Consider the following 23,072-nt stretch of genomic DNA (forward strand, 5'->3'; position numbering starts at 1 on the left):
CCTCTTTTTGACCATCCAGGTTGTCTTTTGTTCTCCCCAGTGATTATTAAATGAATGGATATAAAACAGAAATAAAGTCTCTAAATGCTGCTATTTCCAGTCATATTTTTTGAGAAACTTATTTGAAAACCATTATTATGCAGGGAGCACTGAAGACCTCTCAGCTAGGAAATGAGTGCAGCTTGCTTCACGTGTTTAATTTTTTAGGACACAAGCAGAGGTAACTTTAATCTTGGGGAGGAGTTAAGACCTGGGTTCACTGACAGTTGACAGTTTCATAAATGCTTCATTGTAGTCCTTTCAAATAGATATAATAGTGAATAATCCGAGTAGTTTGGTCTGAAAATCAAGAGTAAAATCTTGGCATTTAAATTGTAATAGAACATTTCTAAAGTCTCATTGATCAATTTATATCACCCCCTTCTGTTTTATGTTTCCTACAGATGTTACTATCTGAGATATTTTTGTTTTATATTTTAGATGTTTTACAATGAAAAACTAAGAAATTTTTAATTCAGACAGGCAGGGGACCATGGGCTCAGGTTTTACAAGATACCAAGAAGTATGTGTCAATGGGACAGAAAGATCCAGTATTTTAATCTCTAACCAGAAAAAACCAAAAAACAAATGGGGAAGGAAAGCCCTTAGTTTGAGTGTATCAGTGATGGGATTAGGGTATGTGGAGGAAATGGTTTTTAAGTCACAGTGATGATGGAAAAGTAGAATCTGTCTTTTACTGGTAGTGTACAGAGAGGGGTAACTGGAGGTAAACTTAGGGCCCTTGAAAGTATGCTGGGAAAAAGCATTTGAAATCACAGTATGGGAGCTGGAGTGAACTGGAGGGATGGTGGTTTGAACAACCATATATGGCTTCTCTGTCTCACATTGGTATGTGGTCACTCTAAGCATGGGATTGCAAAACAGAATCCATTCTTAAAACAGCATTTGTGGTATGTTTGCCAAAAAGGGAAGCATGAATCATGCCTTTCTGGAAAGGTGGAATTTGGATGTGTGTGGAATGTGTTAAAAGGATAAGAATGTTGCTAAAGATAGGACTGAGAAATCTTGTAAGAGTGTTTACAGACACTTTAAAATAAATCCTTTGGGGATAAAACTTGGCACATAGAATATTTTTACCATTTTTAAGAGGTTGACAAAAAGTGGAGACTATTTGAAAAATAAAGGAATTGGCAACTAGGGCAAATTTTTTTCCTCAAAATTTTAGTTAAAATACAGCAAACAAATCTCTGGAAGTGATGATATTTATATTCTAAATGGAGCATCAAAATAGCGTTATGTTTTTCTACAGTTTTTAAAATTTTATTTTAACTGCGGAGGATGACTATTCCTGCCAGTCCAGGAGGCAGCTGTAGAGCACAGTACTGTGTTTTGCCTAATCTTATTCAAAGTACAGGTTCTCCAGTTTATTTTTTCACATTTTTTTTCTTTTTAAACTGCAATCAAGATTGTACTATTTCATTTATAGTTTTAAATGCTACATGTTTTTACCTCACACATATGGATTTCCTGTTAGGCAGAATTTTGTTTAGTATCACTAAAGATGTTGCTGAAAGAAGCATCCCATCAGATGTTTCTCAGATGGGCTTCTAGGCCACTCTTTAACTTCTGTGTTCTTTATAGAATGTCTTTTATGAAACTTAACAGTTCTGAAATTTAGAATGCAAATGAAAGTGATACCTTAGGGGCATTCCCACCACTTTCTCATATGCCCTTAGGTGATTGAAGGCAATATTACAACATGATTTTGTGTTTTCAGGAACTTGTTTGATTTTCAAGGAAGTGTCTTATGTTTAGTCTAGTTTGTGTTATATGTATGTTTTTCCTCATGTCTTATTTATACAGTCTTTCAGCTCACTTGCTAAAAGCACTTGATTATTTTCTGCCTCCAGAGGATGCTCTTGTTTTAGCAGGGAAAACATTTGACATAATAAAGAAGTAAATGCTGTGCTGGTAAATGATGACAGCCAAAGCTTTTGTAGCCCATTATCATCTCTGTGGGTTTAGTTTACAGCCTGGAGCTCTTGGAAGGTTGCAACACTGGACATATTTTACCAAAGGAAGGAAGGCTGAGTACTTCAGAATTATGATGTACTCTCATAAAAGGCATATTTTTAGCTCTGCTACTGTTAAAAATAGATCAGTCTTTTAGTAACTGAGTTTTCTTGCATTAGAATTCTATCTAAAGCAGAGTTGTTTTTATCCCATTCATTGTTATAGCTCGGTTTCCTAGACCTTGTTTGTTCAGTTACAGGTATTTGTTTTACAAGTTTTACCAGATATTTTATTTTTAGCTAGCTTCATCAGGCATCCCAACATAAGATTTGAGTTAGTTTATTATCAAAGAAGGTTGTATATTTGTTCATGTTTCTGTTACTTTTAACAAAGCAAACTCCATAGTTTGATGATTTTTCAGTGGCTTTTAACAAATACTTACAATTTTCAATTCCTGGCTGTTAAGGGCTCTGCAACAGCTGTCACCAACTTTGCTCTAAATATTGTCTATCAATAATTTTATTAGCTCATGAAAGAGGTTACAAATGAATTACTGAATTGCAGTTGTAACATGACAGAAAATTAAAGTTGCTTTGTTGTCTGAGAAATAAAAGAAAAATCATAAGTAAACCAGCTAATTTCACTGTCTTGAAGTTATAGAGGCTTAATATTGTAGCATAATGTTTCTGTATACAATAATAAGCAGTACTTCTAAGCAAGCAATTAAACTTTCTGGTGTAATGTTGTCTTTCTGCTGCTGAAAGTGTAGTAATTTGGTCCCTGTTGTGCAACTTTAGGAGCAGGGAACCATCGTTATTTTATGGGATACCTGTTCTTCCTGCTTTTTATGATCTGCTGGATGATCTATGGATGTATCTCTTGTGAGTAAATGTCATTTTTGGCTTTTTTAAAAATTGCGTCTAAATATTGCTTCTGAATACTTTATCTCCTCATATGGACTTTTACAGGTCTTTGCCTTATCAGGGTTTTGGGTATTTTTATCCTAGAATTGAACTGCACATTAATATTTGATTATATTGGGTATTTTAATTTAGAAGATGTTTTTCTTGTTCTAGATCTTTCTTTTTTCATCACAGACAAGTGTGTGCATGTGTCATGTATTCAAGGATCTGGGAAAGGAAGAGAGAGCAAGTAAAGCTCAGAATTCTGACACTTGTCATTTTCTTATTTAATTTAACACATTCTAATGTGGGCATTATATGTTGCTGTAAAACAAACATACCTTAAATCTTTGTATATTTTTTGACTTTTTTTTCCCCTCTAGACTGGGGTTTCCACTGTGAGACAAGTTACACAAAGGATGGATTTTGGACCTACGTTACACAGATTGCTACCTGTTCTCCATGGATGTTTTGGATGTTTCTAAACAGTGTGTTTCACTTCATGTGGGTGGCTGTGTTACTCATGTGTCAGATGTACCAGGTATGGAAGGGCACTTCACTCATAATGCCATGTCTTGGGAGTGACATAAGAATATCAAATAGTTCTGTCGTTTAAATGTGCATGTTCATTGTGCTAGACCAAGTGTTTAATCTCTCAGCCCTGCTGGAGGAGGCAGGCATCTGCTGTCTCTCAGTATTAGGCATCATTCAGCTCTAATTCACGTGGCCTTTTTTTTTTTTTTTTTTTGCAAGAGGTTAAAATACCTACCTCTTGCTTTCCATTCTCAGAATGACAAAAAGGTAAAACAGACCAGAAAAAGGCAACAAAGACTAATAGAGGATAAGAGCCATGGGGCAAATTTATAATAATGCTGTATGTTATTAACAGAAAGGGAGTGGTAACATGAAAGAGGATGCAATAATTTTTTACATTGCTTCAGTGTGAGTTGAGGCCATATTATTATACTCTCATCTGACCAAACCCAAGTTGTTTTTCTTTTTATCCTTTCTATGGAAAGAAAAGTCATACTGAAAGCCTTGAAGTATGACTTGCCATTAATGAACCATGAGACTTAATTTCTATTTCCAGGAAATCTTCTGGAAAGATTATCCTCTAAAGCTTAGATAAAACTTGCAGGAAGTTTAAATTTTGTCGTCCATTTTTACAATATTTGTCACTTACAACGTATATAAATTTCAAAGTCTTATGGTTTATATTTGCTCCTGATAATTTCCCCAGTCAAAAACTGGTTTGTTTAAAAATTAATTTAAAAACAAACCAATAAATTGGGTCCTTCCTCAGTCTGTCTTGTGCAGTACTTGGTTGCATGTTTTTATGTGAGCTAAAATACTTATTCTTCCTGTCTTAAGATATCTTGCTTGGGTATCACAACAAATGAAAGGATGAATGCAAGAAGATATAAGCACTTTAAAGTTACAACCACATCTATTGAAAGCCCATTCAAGTAAGTTTTGAAGCCTATACAATTTTCTTATTTGTGTAGCCTTGCATACATTTGAATCACGTTGCTTGTTGAAGCAGAACACATCTAAACACTTCCAGACTGTTTTCTCTACTTGGAGTGCTGAATCTTGTCAGCTATTTTCAGTTACACATTCTGTCCAGTTAAAGGAAGTGATTAATGTTTTGTAGCGTAGGAGGGACAAACACAGAAAAGAATGCTTTCCAGCAGTGGTTGTATTTCACTGTAGAGTTGATGGGGAAAAAAGTATCATCTTTATAGAGCAGATGCTCAGACCAGAGGTAGTTGCTTACTGCAGCATGTCTGTGTTGACCTGGACATTCATTTCCACACTGGGCACTTTCTCCTGAGTAATACTTACTGTGCTGGTGAAGTTGCTGTGTGCAGTAGCTTCCCTTTTTCTCTTCTGTGAGAAAAGAGACTTCCCTTTCTTCCTATTCATCAGGAAGAGAATGGCCAAAGCTGTTTGTGGGGAGGGAGCAGGATGTCCCAGGAACTGAAGTGGGTGTTGCATGGGTGAGAGCAGGCTGATGCATACAGTTTTTGGGCATCAGTATGTAAAAGAGTAGGTTGGGATTCTGGTTTCTGTAGTGATGAGGGTGCAAGATGAAAGATGGGGGCTTGGGGATGAAATAGCACTGAGATGGAATACAGGGTCATGGAGCAGCTTGTGGAGCCAAAGCAGGACATAAATGAAGGCATGAAGCTGGTATATTGGTGGGTTGAGAGCATGTTACAAAAGGAGCTGGAAAAAGGAAAAAGCACATCTCATCCTGCTGCACATGCTGTGCCTCCTGTGGGAGCTGCTGCTCTTTCTGGTGCAACACAGGGTAAAGGAGATAGGAAATGTGATCAGGAGCAGTCAGCATGGATTCACACAATCCTGTGCAATGAGCTCTGGGATGATCCTGGTTGAGCCAAGGACCCACTGTGGTCTCTTTCAACCTGCCCATTCCGTGATTCTGTTCTGTAGCAGATGGATTTCTGTGCTAGGAATTTGTGTGGTCTTTTTTTTAATATCTCTTCGTAGAAAACTTGTGAGAAGCAGACAAGCATTCTTGTAGTTGCAGTTTTCCTACAGATTAGAGTTGTAACAAAACCAAATAATTTGCCTGGAAAACACAGGGTGGTACACAGGATAAGAAAAAAGTGCTGGTTTGATCCCAAATTGCTGTCACATTCACAAACCATTTTTACTGAAATAGCTGCTATTATAAAAATTACACCTGAAAATAACACCAGATGTCTGAAATAACTGACTTGGCATCACCTGTCACATGAAGCATTGACATCAAATAGTTTCATCTCCTTTTTGCTTAGACCTGCTCTCTCCTATATCATTACATGAGCTTCTCTTCCAGAAAACTATGATCTATTCAGCCCATTATTCAGTCTAATTAAGTTAAAAATTCCCAGCATGCTGGGAGTTTTTATGTAGCTTTCTTAAATATTTGACAGTTAATTGATTCAGCCACAGAAAGTGCTTGAATAGTTCATTTAATTCAGATCATGGTTTCTTAATTTTGTGTTGCCAAGGGACCTGGTTGATTCTAGACCTGCAGCTGGTGAACCAGTATGTATGCAGAAACAGATACCAATAAATATGGAAATTATTCTAGGAAGACATTCATTTCATGCCATTTTGTTTTGCATCCATCTGTACAATGCAACTGTCCTCTTAAAACAGGATCTGACCTACCAGGTTGTGCTACATGGTGATGGATTGCTAAAAACATGTTGTGGTGGATAGTGGAAGAAAGTTGGTGTCTTGATTATGCCCAAGGATCAAACATTTACCAGTCTGGTGACCACTTCTTATTTCAGAACTTATTCATCAACTTGCTGATCAAGTATGAGAAAAATTCTGAACAGAGCTCATTTTCTAAAGTTAAAAACTTTAAAGGTAGAGAATCAAATTTGTAGGTAGGCAAAAGATTGTGTACTTTGTAAGATGAGCTATGATATTGCTTGCTAATGTGTGTTTCTCTTTTGTTTTTAGCCATGGATGTATAAGGAACATTATAGACTTCTTTGAATTCAGATGCTGTGGGCTTTTTCGGCCTGTTATTGTGGACTGGACAAGGCAGTATACAATAGAATATGACCAAACTTCAGGATCAGGCTACCAGCTAGTGTAGCACCACCTTCATCCTGTGAGCATATCATCCTGAGTGGTGCCTGGAAAATTTTCCCTCTCTCTCTCTTGACTCCGCATCCCTTGAAGAGTAGCATGCTATGTGTAGGGCTGATGATGAATCATAAAGGTACCTTCTCTTCATCAGAATTTTATTAACAAAAGTAAAAATGGACAGAATAAACTGCCAAACCTGATAAGGAAGAGGAGGAGGATCAAAAAGGGATTTTAACAGTTCTTAACATGAGAATTATTCATGACAACATATTCACAGTATTTGTTATCGGGTTTTTTATTTAATGTCTTTCACAATGGAGCATGAGATTATTGAAGTATTGACATAAGTAGTTACATTGTGCTGAGCAGAAAAATTTGTATCCCAATATCAATTATTCCACTGAAACAAGAATCTAGAATATAAAACTAAATTTCATGATACAGAGTTCACTGATCTCTATGTTGTAGTTCCTGTAATGTGATTTTTTTAATACAGATTTTCTGTAGTAAGATGTACATTGAAAAATGTGCTTTTTAGTACATTGAAAAATGTGCTTTTCAATACTGTTATAAACATCCTGTGGTGGGGATCCCCTGTAACATGTTAAGTTATAGCAGTAGGGCACGTCAGGTAATGTTGAGTAAAAATATGTTGCCCACGTTTTTTGGTGATTGTTTTTGCCACCAGTTAGTGGTACAACTAAATACTTGTAACAACCCTGTTCTGAAATAATGTAGTCTGAAATAAACAGCTGCGCCAATAAGGAAAGCTTTTCTGTCAAAGTTAAAGCCCTGCCTAAATGCATGATACACCTGTAAAATTAGTTTACAGTATATAATGTTCAGGGAAAAAAGTGGGGAAAAAATAATTATCTTTGAAGTAATTGTATAAGCAAATTACAAACTAGTGATGTTTTAGTATTAGGTTTGGTCCTCATACTGTACAGTGTAGTGTATTTGGAGACACATTGGAAGAGAAATTACATGGGGGATACCACAGATGTAAAAGCAAAAGTCTCAGTTATTAAAATACAAGATAGTTTACAATTGAATGCAATTGGAGAAGAAGAACCCAAAGTTGCCTGAAATGCTTATTTCATTTGGATGTGAAATAATGGAACCCAAACTTTAACAAAAACAAAAAATTAAGAATCCCCATAATGGCACGTGCGCACAGAAAATGCAGAGCAGTGTTCTGAGGAAGATGGTGCGTTGGCACCTGGAAATCACCCTTAATTTCTGTTTTTAAGTTCTCATGCTACAGATGTGTTTGGAAGGTAAGGAATGATCTGAAATTGCATTCCAAAGGGGCTTTTCTTGAATGTGATGCACTGATTTTTGTTATGGTGTTTTCATATACTCATAGTGAATTGTTCACTGCTTCCTTAACTATTGTTTACAGAGAGACTGAGAATCAGTTTAGTTCTCTTCTAAGTGCTGTAGCAACCCAGTGGTTCAAGGAACCTGTGAGGGGAGTTTGGGGAGGGTCCTGAAAGCAGATGTCTGAGACCAGTGTAAAGAATGTGTATCTGTATATAAATAATTTATCAAATAGTTTTCTCTCTGTGAGTGTGTGTTTAGTGTGTTTAAAGCTGCTCATTTTCATTTTATTCAACCAAAAAAGTATAGGAAGATATCTAATGAGCTTTTAGTGATGTTAAATATTGCTGTTAATAGGCATTATGCCCTGCAAATTCACTGCATGTTTGATGCTTGGCAAAATTAGCGTTTTCTGTAATATGCAGATTACAGATAATAAAGCAATCTAGTGGTATTCCCGGCCCTTGCCTTAGTAGGAGGAGCAGTGAAACTGTAAATAGTTGATGTTCAGTATTTGCAAGTAAACATTTTTTCTGTAGTTGTTCATTGATCTCAAGACACACACTTAGTTTGCAAGTACCAGATATCAGGATTTACAGAAGTGCAGCACCAGAGTCCTTGAATGTTTAATACTGGAAAAATCAATGTTGTCTTGGACACTTTTAGCAGGAGAGGTTTGGGTATAGGGGTGAATAATCTTTGGCTATGTTGTCAGACAAAATTTGTAATCCTAACAAAAACATGCTCTATTTCTGTGAAAACAGTTGACTTCATTTATTCATATTTTTTTTCTAATCAGAAAAAAGCATGAAAGCTTTACACTATGGTTTGTTTTGATCACCAATGATGTTCCGCATATTTTTTCATTAATTTCTTTTTTCACATTTTAGTTGGGGGTAGGTTGGCTTGAGGAGCTTCAGTACACTTTATAAAATATCACCCAGTTCAGTGCACGATGCAAGTTTTGGTCACATTTACCCAGTAGCATTAAATGCCATGAATTGTATCGTGCACTCCATGTCAAAAATGTTTGCAAAAGAAGAGGTGATCCTTGGTAGCACGTAGGAAGTTCTGCACTATTTCCATGCCAGTAGCTCTCTGGTGACAGATTTGTTGAGACCTGCAGAATCTGAGCTATAGAAGGTAGTTGTGAAAATTAACATGCATATATGGATTTGGGATGTATGAAGTTTCCAGTGCGAAATGTAACTTGTCTTGAGTAACACTGAATTGTTGATGTGAAATCATAAAGCAAGCAGGGGGGAGCCAACTATGCAGCATTTTTTCTGTCAAGTTATCAAACTTAAAATTCACTTGTTGAACCAAAACTGCATTGCTTCTGAAACTTAAGCTGATCTAGACCAACAGCAGATCAGACCAACTTAATCTGACATAGGTAGAATAAATAGGAATTTTGTCTTGGCCCTAAACATGTGCTGTTTCTTTGCAGGTTTTTGTATTCTTTGATGTCCACCAGATTTTTTTTCAATTAATGTGTAAAACAGCATCACTACATTTTAAGCTGTGGATTTTTTTGTATATTATTTATAACTGTGCCAAGTATTATTTTAATATCTTGATGTGTATTACATTGTGAACAAAAAAAATCTGTAAAATGTTTAATAAACTAGCTCTCCTTACGTAAATTAAATCTGTTAAATTTTGTAAGTTATTAATCAAATAAATATTGACTCTTAGATGCAGTGTTTGTATTGACTTGGGGTGTGATTTCATACAGTGCAGTTTGTGTCCAGTTTCAGAAGCCTTTCTGGAAAGAGGTACAGCTGTCTTACAGATGGCATGCACCCAAATCTGAACAGATGTGAAATCCTATGAGTTACTACACTGTGGTAAATTACACCTTTGCACTACCAATTAAAGTTAGCATTCACTAAATTAAATATTCCTGTCTTTTGAGTGAAGCATGCTGGCAAGCATGCTTTCTTAAGGGAGAACTCCATCTAGGTAATGCTTCATGTGGCCTAATGTCCTTTCATATATGACATTATAATAATGTCATTTGAAGTATTCTGAGGGTCAGCCAGGCATCTACATAGGGCTAGGATGTGTCACCAAGATGTGTGCTTCTGAGTGGCACTTGCAGGACACAGACTACCTTGGCTATTCTGATCCACCCTAAAGGTTAGAGTTTGAGCAGAAACAAGGTAACAATCCATGTTCAAATCTAATCAGGATATTTATAACCAGCAAGGTGTATTAAAGTGTAAGGCTAGGACTTAGGAGCACATCTAAAGGGAAGAAAAAAGTGTTTTTCTGCTGAGTCTTGTTTTGCTATTGGCATTGGGAATTGGTGGTGGTGTTCACCCCTTCCCCAAGCAGTGTTCCTGGTGAGGCTGTGTCTGGGCTGACCATCCATGAGCTTGTCAGGAAAAGACCAGGGAAGACTTTCAACCTGTGCTGAAGATCTCCATCCAAGATTTGCAGTTCTCCACCAGAGGAATTGCTGTGTTTGGGAGTCTTGATGATTTGAAAGCTGGCTCCTGGGTTTGGGTTTTTTTGGAAAGAAGCCAGCCCTCTGCACCCTCATTATGCTTCTACTAGAGCTCAGTGCCTTGCACCTCCCATTAGCTGCCTTTTAGTAAAATCAGACTTACTTGCTATGAAAGCAATGTCCATGGTATGAGTAGCAGGACTGAGTTTTTCCTAGGTTTCCTAGGCTGTGCTGTTGTTTACTGTCTCACTCCCACCTGAAATGTGCTGCTTCAGAGTTACTGTTGTCTTTTTCAGCTCTAATCTTTCCTGCTCTGTGAACTGGACAAGTTATTGGGTCACTGAGCTGGCTTGTTTTTCCTCCTATCCGCATGGTTCCTTTATAACCTGTACAAAATACTCTTTGTGTATTATTTTGAGTAGTACATATTTTTCTAATTAGGCTTTTGGCTTGAACTGCTTCACTGCCTCAGACCATGGTCATAGATGTTGCTTGAAACTGCTTTAGACCACGCTGACACAATTGCTTAGTGTTTCATTGCAGCAGTCCCAGTTATGTGTTTCCATAAATTCAGTGTTGTGAAGGGTTCTTTTATCCCAAAAAAGTATCAGCTTGTTTCTCAAACTAGACAAGAGTTTCAAAGTTCTTTTTCTATCTTTACCTAACTTCTTAATCTGCAGCTGTCTGGGTGGAGTATTCCTGCACAGTAAGTTCTGTGCATAACAGTACCTCAATACCAAAGCACGCTCAGTCCCCCAGAATATTACGCTTTGGTTTTCATTTACTTGAGACTCTGTGCCAGAGACAGGCAGCCATTTAGGCACACAGGTACCCCTTATCTATCACTTTCAGAGCTGTGTCACCCTAGAGAGCAGTAGATTAAGATTTACTGCTTTTGTGCAGCAAGCAGCTCTTTGCCTTGCACACACATATATTATGGTGTGATGCTGGAGGAGAGTTCTTCAGCTCTGAAGGCCATGACTGCGTATGTCCAGCTTTCAGCAGAGCTGTGCATCAAGTCTGTAAAGCATCATTCTTCCACCCCTGAAGTACCCAGTAACACTCCCCTCACTTTTATTGTTGACAAAGTAGGCAACACTTAGATTTAGGGTATATCAACAAGCAAAGCTTTATTACATTGATACTCAGTATTAAAAGTTACAGTGTGATACACAAGGCAAGAAAAAAAGCATTGTGTGTGTTTTTAAAATCATTGGCTGAAGGTACACTACAGTAACTAGTATCTGTTTCACAGTAGTTAGTAACATTTGGAAAACTCTTGCTCCTTCTGGCAGGATCTCAGCAGAACTGGAAGGCGTTTTAGCCCCCTCACTGGGCATGAACAAGGGCACCTGCTCCCTGGCCATACCCAAATCCCTTGGGGCCAAAGTTCTTCGCATAACAACCTGTGAGAAAGATGAACACACAGTAGCTGAGTCTTCTAGCACATTAATTAAGAGCAGCACTGTCTGGGCTAAGCCTCTCAGTGGCTTCTCCTTAGTCACTAGAATATCCCCCTGGGAAGCAACACTTAGAAACATTTTGTTAAGCTGCATAACTAACAGGACTGAACTCAGTAGCCAGGATTGTTCCATCTGTGTAGCTCCCCGCCCACTCTGTGACAGCAATTCACAGGTCCAGTCTGTGGCTTGGTATCTGTAAGTCATTTGTTGTCATCAAACCACTGTGTGGATCAAGTTTACATCCACAACCACTCAAGAAGGCAGAGCACAATGCTTGCTGGCTTGTTTTCTTACTCTGATCAGGCACAGGGCAAGGCTGCTGCTGCATTTTTCAGTATGTGATGTCTTACTTGATGCAGATGTCAATTACATCAGCAGCTTCAGTAATATCCATTTCATTTTTTACTCTATTCCTATGACTTACAGAGCGCTTCCATGTGACCATAAGCTGAATGTTTCTTATGTCAGCAAGACATTGACTGTTTGTCCTTGTAAGGCATCTTGAACCATAAACAAATGCTCTTTGCTTATTTTCTCACCTTTACAATAGATTTCTCCCTCTTTTTCGGTTAGGGTTGTAGATTCTAGGCTTTTTCCACACTTGGCACATCGGAAGCAGTTCTTGTGCCATGGCTAGAGAAAAAATAAAGACAGTAGTATTAATACACAGGATACCCAAGTTGGTAAAAAACCACATTAACTGGAGATATTTGCATCACTATTGGTTAGAGACTGGTGCAATGAAAAGCAGCTGAAGTGCACCAGCAGCAGACAAGAGCATCTGCATTTCTGTGAGCAGCACAAAGCCCCAGATTCCACCCAACATTTTGCTCAGAGCAGCACTCTGAAAGTTTGGGCTTGCTGTGATCAATTCAGAGCAATCTTGGCTCTCAGTAGCAAGTAAGCCAGACACCAGGCAGACTGATATGCAGTTTAACATGGTATTTTCAGAGACCATCCCCCTTCAGATGAAACATTCTTTAGATGAAACATTTGGCCTCCCTCACAAGCTGCACACCTAAAGATTGTTTCCTCTTCTGGGTGAGGGGCTTCTGTCGTTTTCTTCAAATCTTAAACATGAGACAATATTAAATCTTCACCTTTGAAATCTAAAGCGATCACTCATCACCCTGCATTTCAAGTGCTTTTTTTTCAATTAAGTTGATTGATTTGATTATTTCCAGTGCAAAGAAATGCAGTTTTAAGGTAACTGCCCTGCAGTTGGTTCCCTGCTGGGACTGACGTCACACACCTTGCCCAATTTAAAGTCCGCATAGCAGGTACAAAACGGCACATGCAGTTCCTTACCTTGCCAGCTCCTATTACTTTCTCTGCTGCATAAACAGAATCACCACACCTGGAGCATTTCTCTGTCCCTCCAAACTTCTGAGCGAACTTGGAAGGGTTTGGATTTGTGGTGGGCCGGTGAGGAGAAGGCGTGCTGAAAGAAACAGGAGATTTGTTTTCTCTACTCTTACTCAAATGATCTCTTGCTCTGCTTAGCAACATGAACAGACCACGACCCAGCAGATAGTACAGAATACAGTACTGCTGCAAAACTGGAGAAGTAAGTTACCAGAAAGGCTATCCAATTACACTTGGTAGAGAAAAAACCAAAGCCACAACAACAAGAAGAGAAAGGCCATGCTTTAAAGGATAAAAAGAAGGTACTGTAAAGGCTAATTTCTTCAGAGCCTTCCTTTTTTCACTTAACTAGAAGAACTGAACTCCATCAGAACATGGATTTTTCAGACAGTAAGCTACAAATAATTCTGTTAAGTTCCTGTCCACTGATTATAATCAGGAACCTGAATGGATCACTGAACTTGGTTGCAGAGCATACATCATATAAATATTAAGCAGTCATTTGGGAACTTGCATGAAGCACATTGTGAGACATACCTCAGCTTCTTTCCACAGAAAAGCTGTGCTTTTCTGGCATTCCTAATGCTCTGCTTTACAACAAGAACTTAATCAGATTAGGAATGTTTACTATTTAATGTGACTTTTGGTTTTGGCTATAATTAAGCACAAATGGTTCTTCATTTGCCAGTTAAAAATTCGTTCTGCTTGTGGCCCCAGATTCTCAGTTGTCCAAATCCATCCCTGCAAGAATCTGTAGAACGGTAGAGCAATGTGAGACCCACATTCACATCTGCGAGCTCATGCAATGCCATCAGCAGCTCCATAATCCAATCCCCTATGGCTCATTCATAAAATGAGTGTGTCCTTGCTTGCACTAACTCCTGCTTCTACTGTTCTGACTCACACAATCACCAGTGGGAGCTTCATGCAATGCAGGTTCAATGCCCTGCATTCAACTAGACTGGGGTATTTTGCAGCGTTTCTATTCCCAACATGAACATAAACAAAATCCAGCCTGAAAGACTCCTCTGAAAATAGTACTGAAGGACAAGGGCCATGCACCCCCAACTCAGTTCACTCACCTCTCAGGCTTGATGCCTAGTCTCTCTCCCCTGTCCATGTTCAGCGTGCCTGCCCCTTGGCCATATCCATAACCTTTTGGGCCATACTTTTTCCCATAGCAAGATTTGCAGTAAACCTCAGCATCATGAATTGCTACAGTTGTGCTGTCCAAGTTTTTCCGGCAGACCACTGGAGGAAAAAAACCAAAACAATTAAACTGCCTTAAGGGACTATTTCCATCAGCACACATGGTAAGCCAAAAATCAAGTGAGAAGTGATGTGGTTTTCCCTGTTCAAAATTCTTCCCATTAGGCAGTGGGACCACCAGAGATTAGAGGGAGCAAGTTGCTGTTTGAATTTGTGAATAATGCTTAGCCCCATAAAGGGCTCTATTCCCTCCCACCTCTTCATGACCGTGACATTTAAAGCCTGGAAACTTGCCGTGGTTTGATGAACGAGGCTGCTCAGAAACCCAGAGAGGGCAGTCTGCAGTTTCCCTTGACAGATGCCATACAGCATGAAGCCAAAGCCTATCAGTACAGAAGAGCCCCTGCTCTGCCCTTTTGGCCAGGGTGGGGCTGGGAAAAAACCCAAATCTTCAAGGTTTCCCACCTCCCTCACCCCCCAATACTGCTTCAGGGCAGAGCTGGGGCTGGTTCTCAGCTGACACTGGAGGGGCTGTGCTTTTCTGGCATTCCTACATTGTCCTCCAGCACAATGAAAGCCCTCTACTCAAGGTTACAGTAGAAAGGAGAACTACTTCCTTCCTAAACCTCCTTTTGTATGGCAACTGCCATGCCCTTTCCATCTGCAACAGCATTATGCCCATGAAAAAGAATTTGGGGGAGAAAAAAAGAAACACTCTCAATGAATTTTTTGTTTAAAGATTTTAATGTCTGCAAAACACTGGTTGACTTTTGTGTATGGCAATCATTAGCTCCAAGGTTCTTTTTATATAATATCCAATAAGTAAATCAATTAATGCATGTTTGTTAAGCCTGTGGACTTTAACCCCAACAGAAGTATGCACTAAGGAAAACCATGTATTCAGACACACTAGAGCCATTGTTTGACTGCAAGTTCTAGGTTTCTTTTAATAATAACTCCCATAAAAGGCTGAAAATGAGGCAGCCGAGGCATCTAATCTTTGTTTTTTGTGACCACTGTAGAGCTCAAGGAAAGGAGTGTAGGTGTGCCGAGGCTCTCAACACCAGCACAGCACACCAAGGTTAGGCAGCAGACTTAACAGCAAACTTGTTTGAGAGGCCCAGGGTGACTGCAGACAATATAAGAAGGCTAAACCCTAGTTCTGCCCATATGTATTAATCACCAACAAGTGGGGAAAAGCAGTACCTCATGTTTGCAATAAGGTAAAATTCTCTGATTCGGACAGAGAGGCTGTCTGCTCGCAAAGTAGGAGCCTCCGATTCACAGAGACCCTTTGTTCCCCTCATCTAAGCAGAGGTATTTTCAGCACAGAAAGCGATTTTCAATGCCTCACTAGGCTTGTTGGTTGGACTGGAAAATAATGCTTTGGACTCCTTTCATCTGAAATAAACCACAGGCCTCTGTGCCAAGAAAGTTTAGGCTTTTGGCTGTGCTAAAGCATCAACAACTCTGCTGTGCTTGTGTGCACTGCTGTCCTGGTCTGCACAGGACTCCAGGGCAGCAGTTTGATAACTGTTCCTGCAGCCTCTGCCAGCCCCAGGACCACGGGGAGAAGCCCAGCTGAGCTCAGATCAGTGCAAACAAGGCTCTGCCACTGGCCTTCCTCCTCTGCATGAGCCATGCTTAAGCCAGGTTTCCAGCCTTAGGATCCCTTAGACTCCTGAGGAAATTTGTACTCCTGGCAAGAATACAAATGGATGTGCTCTGCTCTGAGACATGACAAAACCTCTCACTGAGAGGTGAGCTCTCCCCTCGGGACTGCCAAGCCCAGGAAGCACATGGGGAAGCAGGAATCATGACGGACAAAGTCATCTCTGGCCACTGCCCTTCCCAGTGTCAGGGACACCTTCTGTGGACCAGCCCCCTGCTGCTGTGACTCCCACAGCTACAGCAGGAGAGATTTTGGAGGAGAATACTTACTGCAGAGGAAGCAGCAGCGGTGGAAGCTCCTCCCGTCGCACTGCACCTCCTCAGCATGGTAGACGGTGCGGCCACAGGCTCCGCATTTGTTGCCACCTCCCCAGTTCGGCATGGTGGTTCTGTGTGCCCAGCCAGGCAGGAGGGGAGGAGGGGATCGTTAAATGCACATTAACAATTAAGAGACATTGTTAAATGCAGTGTCTTCCATCACCCTGGCCCCAGGACAGCTGGGCTTACAGGCTCCTTTAAACCAGATCTGTGAAGTTTGGGTGGCATCAGAGCACAACTCTGTAATTTCATCAACTGTTTAAAAACATGACCCTCCACTGCGTGAGAAGATTTTGGGACCAGTTCAATTTCCCAGCTCTTCAGATGCCAGACCAGACTTAAAGGCTTAGGCAGGCTCTCTACAGCTGTTTGTAAAAGCAGACGAACTGGCAAGGGGAACAGAGACCACTGCTGCTGAACAGCAAGAAAAACAGAGACACAGTCTTCACGAGCCATGTCCTCTGTCCCTGCCCGGGGATTTTGAAAGTTATATAAATTGGATATGCACAAATTACAGTTTCATGCAAAAGAGCTTTACTGTACCTGGAACGAATGCCCCCCCAGATGGATATAATTTCAGTTTCTATGCTTCACTAATGCTGGGCCTCTTGTCTGATAGAAGCAAACCAGTTATGCCAACAATGGCATTTTGTTTTACTGCAGGGCCTGTCATTTGGGATGTGGAACAAGCCAAAGTTCACTTCACCGGAAAACCACTTATTAGGGTTGTAGGAACATTCTGAACTCCTTTGAGATCACACCTGCACTTCAAAGAAGTTTAAGGGGGATTATTTTCCAGAGACTCCACCCCTGTTACATGAACTGCACCTTTACCAGGCCGGTATATCAACCAAACCCAACTGCTCAAGTAGCCACAGCTGATTTAAAAGGAAGTGAAACCCCCTCTCATGCATTACTTGCAATGGACACTCAGAAAACTCTGGGGACAGGCATCTCACCCAGTGTGTCAGCCTGTAGCCTTGGGAACAGTCTCTTACATTAAGCCAGAAGCAGTAGCTGTCCCATCTCAAGCTGATTTGCTCCCTCCTGAACTCCCCTGCACTCTCTGGCACCACCATCAGTGGTTCCCCCCAGCTCCTCCCATTCACTGTCTGGGGTTAAAGCTCCAAAGCAGATCCCTGCCCATCACCCTCGAGATCTCTGGGGCTTTCCTCCCGCCACCACTGCCACTACCGTGAGCTAACACAGCTGTGTTTGCTGAAGGCTCAGCTCAGCACCACCACCTCCCACCAGCACAGAGGCCAGCAGCAGCCAGACAGGGCTACTGCCTCCAGGAGCTTAACCCAGCAGAGCTGCTCAGCACTCATCACCCCAGTGCTCCTTACTGATCCTCATTTCACACAGGGCTTTTGGACAAGGACCATGGTTTGCCCACAGGCACCTCCTGCCATCCTCCCCCACCAGCAAGAGCATTCCCTCCCTGCAGAGTTCCCACAGCAGGACAGGTCAGCCATCAGGGAGGGAGGCTGGGAAGGAATTTCTTGGGACTTCTGACTTTTCTCTGCAAAACTCACCTTTAGTTGCCCTGAGAGGCTCTCCTAGGCCTGACAAGGAGAAGATACACACAACATCATCCCCACACAAAGCCCAGAGCCTGCTGCCTTCAGTTAACTCTGTGCTCATCCCTCTGAGCCAGAAGCAGAGGACTACCAATCTCCAGTTGCCTCCCTTGTCAACAGAGAGGAACTGGAAGTGCCACCCCAGGGAGCTAGAGAGGAGCACTTTGCTTGAAGAGCTCTTTTCTCTAAGGAGTTTTTCTCCCAAAGCAGGGGACAGGCCTCAGCGCAGAGCGAGCTGCCTTGTACCCCAGGCAAGGTAGAGCAGACTCCCAAATCACAACTGAGAGCAGCAGTTTTGGCTAAACCTGAATTATGTGACCCATCTTGCTTGGTGAAACAAGCCTCCCACCCCAGCAGGATGAGCAGCAGCAGTTCAGCAGTGCAAGGTAGGACGTGTGGTTCCCAAGTAAGACATGCTTCCAGGTAGCTGCTACAAGACCTTTGTCCAAGACAGGCAGACAGCCATTCATAGCATGTGGGAAAGTGAGATTAGTTTATTAACCTAAACTGGGGCACCTTAGGTACATTCCTAAGCAACAGCTTAGGAACCTTGCTTGGAGTGGCTGAGCAGTGCCATTTGCACACTGACACCAATTACTGAGAAAGCCCTTTGTTTAATACTTCCATGGGATTAGCATCATACTGCTCCATGGTTTAGCACTAATACCCTGACCTAGCTCATAAAATTAGTTTTATGACATTTCCCACTTTGCTTTTGTCATTCTTGGCACAATTGTACAGTCTAAAAATCAAGATTCCATTTCTTTTATCCAAGTGCTTGGCTGTGCTACCGCACAGCAGCTGACATCAATCAGAGCAAAGAGCGTCCTTAGCTAAAGAGAATATAGGCTGCACAACGCTCTGGAAAAGGAATGCACGGACAGGGGGGAAAAAAAGAAAGGGAGAAAAGATTCCTTTCCACTTTGTTTGCTTTCCAAAATGTAAATGGTATTTGGTACAAGAACTACTTCTGTCTTTTCCTCTCATCACCACCATCCTCATGTTCTATTGTACACTTTCATGAGCCTGCATTACCTTAATCGTTTTGTTAGCAATTCAGTTTCCATGCACACTACAGCTGAGGACCTGAATCAGGTTTCCCCAGCTTTGCCCCAGATTTCACATGAAATGTTGGGCAAGACAGGGTGCAGCTCCACCCTTTCTTCCCCGAGAGAGACAGAATACTAGACGACCCGACAACCATTAGCTAACTCAAAACTTCTGATAAGGGCTTTGGGAATTCATTAAATGAAAAATAAAAAGGAACTGAAGTCGGTAGGTCAAGGTAACCGTATTCTCTTCCAGGGAAAGTATTTCCATTTATCCTCCCCATGATGTTCCTATGACGCTTGCGTGGGAAGAACGGCAATATTTCCTCAGTTACTCAACAGCAGGAGCTGCCTCCTGGCAGCGGTGCTCAGGAGGCGCCTCGGGGGTGAGGGCTGGTGCCCGGCAGCAGCTGTGCCCCGGGGCAGCGCTCCGCTCCTCACGGCCCGCTCCTCACAGCTGTGCCCCGGGGCAGCGCTCCGCTCCTCACGGCCCGCTCCTCACAGCCGTGCCCCAGGACAGCGCACCGCTCCTCACGGCCGTGCCCCGGGACAGCGCTCCGCTCCTCACGGCCCGCTCCTCACAGCCGTGCCCCAGGACAGCGCACCGCTCCTCACGGCCCGCTCCTCACAGCTGTGCCCCGGGGCAGCGCTCCGCTCCTCACGGCCCGCTCCTCACAGCCGTGCCCCAGGACAGCGCACCGCTCCTCACGGCCGTGCCCCGGGACAGCGCACCGCTCCTCAGAGCCCGCTCCTCACGGCCGTGCCCCGGGACAGCGCACCGGCCCGGCCCGCTCCTCACAGCTGTGCCCGGAGCCTGCTGCTGCCCAGGGCTCCCTGCCGAGCGCCGGGGGGAGCGGGCTCAGACCGCCAGCCCCGCCTCAAGCCTGCCCTGCTCCCTCGGGACTCTCCGGCTGGTTCCCGCAGGCCTCCGGGGAGCTCAAAAGCAGCAATCAAACATCCAGGTGATCTCACTGCCAACACCAATAATTCTGGCTGTCTGATGCGGCTTGATGGCAGCTGCTCGTACCCAGCACGCATCCACGGGACAAACCGCGGCAGCCGCCAAGTCCTTTCCGACCCATTTGCTAACAGCGGCTCAGATTCAAGAGACCTAAACCACCCGCAAGACAGACACACAATAATTCCAGGCTATCCGGTTATCCTAGACGGCTTTGTCGGGGAAGCCCGCAGCTCCATCATTAGAGCAGCGGAGCGGGTGAGCATCGCTCCTGCCCGCCACCTCCCCGGCCCCGGCTCGCCGTGCGCCGCTCGCCACCCCCGAGCCCTGCCGGGATCCGCTCCGGCCCCCCTGCCCCGGCACTCACCTCGGCTCGGCCCGGCGCGTCTCAGCCCGGCGCGGCCCCGCGGCGCCTTAAAGCGCCGGGGCGGAGCCAGAGGGGCCGGGCCCCGCTACCCGCGCTGGGCCGGCCGGGGCTCGGGACGCGGGGCTCGGCGCTGCCGGGGCCGCCCCGGGGGCAGCGGGACATGGCCCAGCTGCAGCCTCGGACCGCAGCACCCCAGCTTGCGGTTTCACCCAGTTTTAGGGTTTTGCTTGACGTACTTGCCGGCTCCGTGACCGTGTTTCCCCAGAGCACAGGGAAAGGATGCCGGGGTCGGGAAAGCGGTTTCCCAGGACGTGAGGAGCGGGCGCAGGCAGGAGCCTGTGCCCGGCTCACGGGAGCCTCGGGGACTCGGCACCGCGGCTCCCGCTGAACCACTGCTCCAGCGGGGACTGATGAGGAGGGGCCACAATATTTTCACAAGAGGCCGGCAATTAGCGCTGTCTACAGCATGCTGGAGAAAACTGCCCGAGGCTTCAGCTGCTTTCTGTAAGCGTCCCAGTTTCCCAGGGCTGTTGCACACTGGCTCTGTCGGTTTCAGGATTATGCGCAGGGCTCCCTATGCCTAGCGGGAGATGTGGGCTTCTCCCCTGCTCGTTATTAACCCGATACCAAGTCACCTACTCGTTGGCCACAGGAATGCCAGGCAGCACGGGAGCGACCTTTTCACACCCACCAGGGATGGAGCCCCAGGAATGAGGCTCAGCGAGCTTGGTGGAGGCAGCACGCAGGAGCCCTGCTGCACAAGCACTGTGCAATGAGGTGGGCTGTGTGCTGGCTGGGGTGAGAGAGATCCCGCCGAGCTGCTGGCACAGACACTGGGTGACATGCCACCTGGGCCCAAACTGCCTGTACTGGGAGGTGACTGACAATGACCTCCACCCCAGGTCAGAGAATACAAGGGTTACTCTTCCCCGCCTTAAAATGTACTTTCCATGTACTGCAGCCTGCATGCTGGCAGCTGCAACTTGCTGAGATTTTTTGCTTTCCATTTTTTAATTTTCTTTTTTTTCTTTGTAAAGAATCTTGAGTGACCAGACTGTGCATGATTTATGTGCATCTCGGAGTCCTGCTCCATAAGCAAAGCCAGTATCTGTTCCTGTGGAACAAGCTGGTGTTCATTGTGAGCAAGACCAAGAGTCTGACCTCAAGCAGCACAGCAAAAACTTTATGTGAGGCTTTGAGGGAAGTGAGCACTAGGAGAAGCAGAAGCGTTAGCAACTGTTGTTTCTTGAATTGGAGGTTGCATGAAGGGAGAGGATCTCTCAGAGTCGATGAGAGGCTGTGAGTCAGAGCAGGCTGACTCCATTTGCTGCAACAGAGCCTGTGCTCTCTTGTCCAACTTGTCCTGCTCCCAGCCCTGCTGGAACTGCGTGTGATGATGCTGAGTTATTTACCATGTCTCCTCGGGTAGCCTCCAGAGCTAATACATTTTGTCTTTTGATAACATTTCCTACAGAGTACAAAAAAATAAACAGCAGAGATCCCAATGGAGAGAGAGAAACTTTGCAGACCTAGCAAGGTCTGACCATGCTCAAAGAAAGGAAATTCTCACTGTGACGAAGGGGCCATGCTGGTACGAAATAAAACACTCTTCAGTGTTGAGGCACTGCTGAGTGAGCTAGAAGACAGTCTGGCATCCAGTATTTCATTTTCTCATGTTTAGTATTTAGTCAGTTAGTCAGAAACAGACTAACCATGAGGGTCAGACATAAGTATATCAAGTATGTCCATTACTATAGGAACAATATTAAGCATACATTACTGCAACACTTGGGAATAATACCTTGGAATGAAGAAAAACAAATGAAAGAATGAAAAATGTTACCACATACTTAATTTTTATTGATATGGACTATTTTAATCAATAAATTTTATAAATTTAAGTATGCATAGATATATTTGTTATCTATAAATACATAGTTATTTTATTTATGAGCGTACTTATTCTATCTCCTCTGCAGGTCTCTTTTTCTCTGTTTCTTTCCTGAGAGCATAGTTCAGAATATATTTAAGATAAAGCCTGGATCCAGCCCTGCTGCATTCCTCCTTGTTGTCCTGCACTCCTTCAAGCTGTCATCCCGAGCATGCCTGCCACTGCCCAAGCAGCCCCACTGCCCCCTCCACCTTCCTCAGCATCCTCCTGACCCGATCCTAGCCTTCCCTGTGCTCCTGCCTAACTAACACCTGCTGTAAGCTACTCTTTCTGATTCACCCAAAATTTCAGGTGATGCCTCTACTCACTGACTTGGGGAGAAATTTCCACCTAGCCACCATGGCAGCCTGGCTTCTGCAGTCTGCCAGCTTTTTGTCTGGCTTTTGCCATTTTGAGCTCAGCAGATTATAATTAGGGCACTTTATTTCTGAAAAGCAGTGTTCAAGTGTATTAAGAGCTCCTGTTCCTTTCCCCTGCAGATTCGGCAGCTCAGGGGGCTGGGGACATTGGGTGTGTGTGTTTCCTCTCTCTTCTTCTGCTTTCTTAGCCATGGGAAAGCCCACAGGCTCCACACAAAACTAGTTCTCCCTTTGTGGAGGAATAGAATGTAAGAGAATAGTGCAGAGGTCATCTCACACCTGAGGAGTTGCAGCTGTACTAATCACCAAAGATTAGGAACAGGCCTGAACTTAATAGGCCACAGCTGTGTCCAATAAGGAGCCGAGTGCTACAAAAGAGTGGGTTAGCTGGGTGAGGAGAGAGTTGGGGTTTGTTGGCTGTGCTGTGAAGAAGAAGGAGTCAGTGCTGTGAGGAGCTGGCTATGAGAAATCACCAAGAAG

The 23,072-nt window shown here is 43.3% G+C and overlaps 2 protein-coding genes across 3 annotated transcripts in view; one reads left to right on the forward strand and one right to left on the reverse strand.

Moving 5' to 3' along the window:
- ZDHHC17 (zinc finger DHHC-type palmitoyltransferase 17) overlaps positions 1-9,501 on the forward strand; it is a 64,373-nt gene extending 54,872 nt beyond the window's left edge. The window contains exons 14-17 of one of the 2 annotated variants that reach the window (XM_059472136.1): positions 2,811-2,894; positions 3,299-3,456; positions 4,287-4,381; positions 6,399-9,501. In XM_059472136.1, coding sequence (XP_059328119.1) covers positions 2,811-2,894; positions 3,299-3,456; positions 4,287-4,381; positions 6,399-6,537 — 476 coding nt within the window. In that variant the 3' untranslated portion in view covers positions 6,538-9,501. The remainder of the gene's footprint in view (positions 1-2,810; positions 2,895-3,298; positions 3,457-4,286; positions 4,382-6,398) is intronic. The other variant, XM_059472137.1, reaches the window with a different exon arrangement.
- Positions 9,502-11,406: 1,905 nt separating this feature from the next.
- CSRP2 (cysteine and glycine rich protein 2) lies at positions 11,407-20,336 on the reverse strand. The gene is made up of 6 exons (XM_059473270.1): positions 20,283-20,336; positions 16,281-16,399; positions 14,213-14,381; positions 13,074-13,206; positions 12,305-12,398; positions 11,407-11,708 (listed from the first exon to the last, which is right to left on the reverse strand). Exons 2-6 carry the CDS (start codon positions 16,390-16,392, stop codon positions 11,632-11,634), a joined length of 585 nt encoding a protein of 194 aa, XP_059329253.1. The 5' UTR covers positions 16,393-16,399; positions 20,283-20,336; the 3' UTR covers positions 11,407-11,631.
- Positions 20,337-23,072: the final 2,736 nt, after the last annotated feature.

The sequence above is a fragment of the Ammospiza nelsoni genome, chromosome 5 (genome assembly GCF_027579445.1).
Source record: "Ammospiza nelsoni isolate bAmmNel1 chromosome 5, bAmmNel1.pri, whole genome shotgun sequence".
In the NCBI taxonomy this organism is placed as follows: domain Eukaryota; kingdom Metazoa; phylum Chordata; class Aves; order Passeriformes; family Passerellidae; genus Ammospiza; species Ammospiza nelsoni.

Bases quoted from the DNA above. Each gene is read 5' to 3' on its own strand.
- CSRP2 (XM_059473270.1), bottom strand. From the start codon at position 16,392: ATGCCGAACTGGGGAGGTGGCAACAAATGCGGAGCCTGTGGCCGCACC. The intron at 13,207-14,212 runs GTGAGTGAACTG...TGTTTCTTTCAG, and splicing joins CTAGGCATCAAGCCTGAGAG to CACGCCTTCTCCTCACCGGC. The intron at 12,399-13,073 runs GTAAGGAACTGC...TTTTTTCTCTAG, and splicing joins AAGTAATAGGAGCTGGCAAG to CCATGGCACAAGAACTGCTT.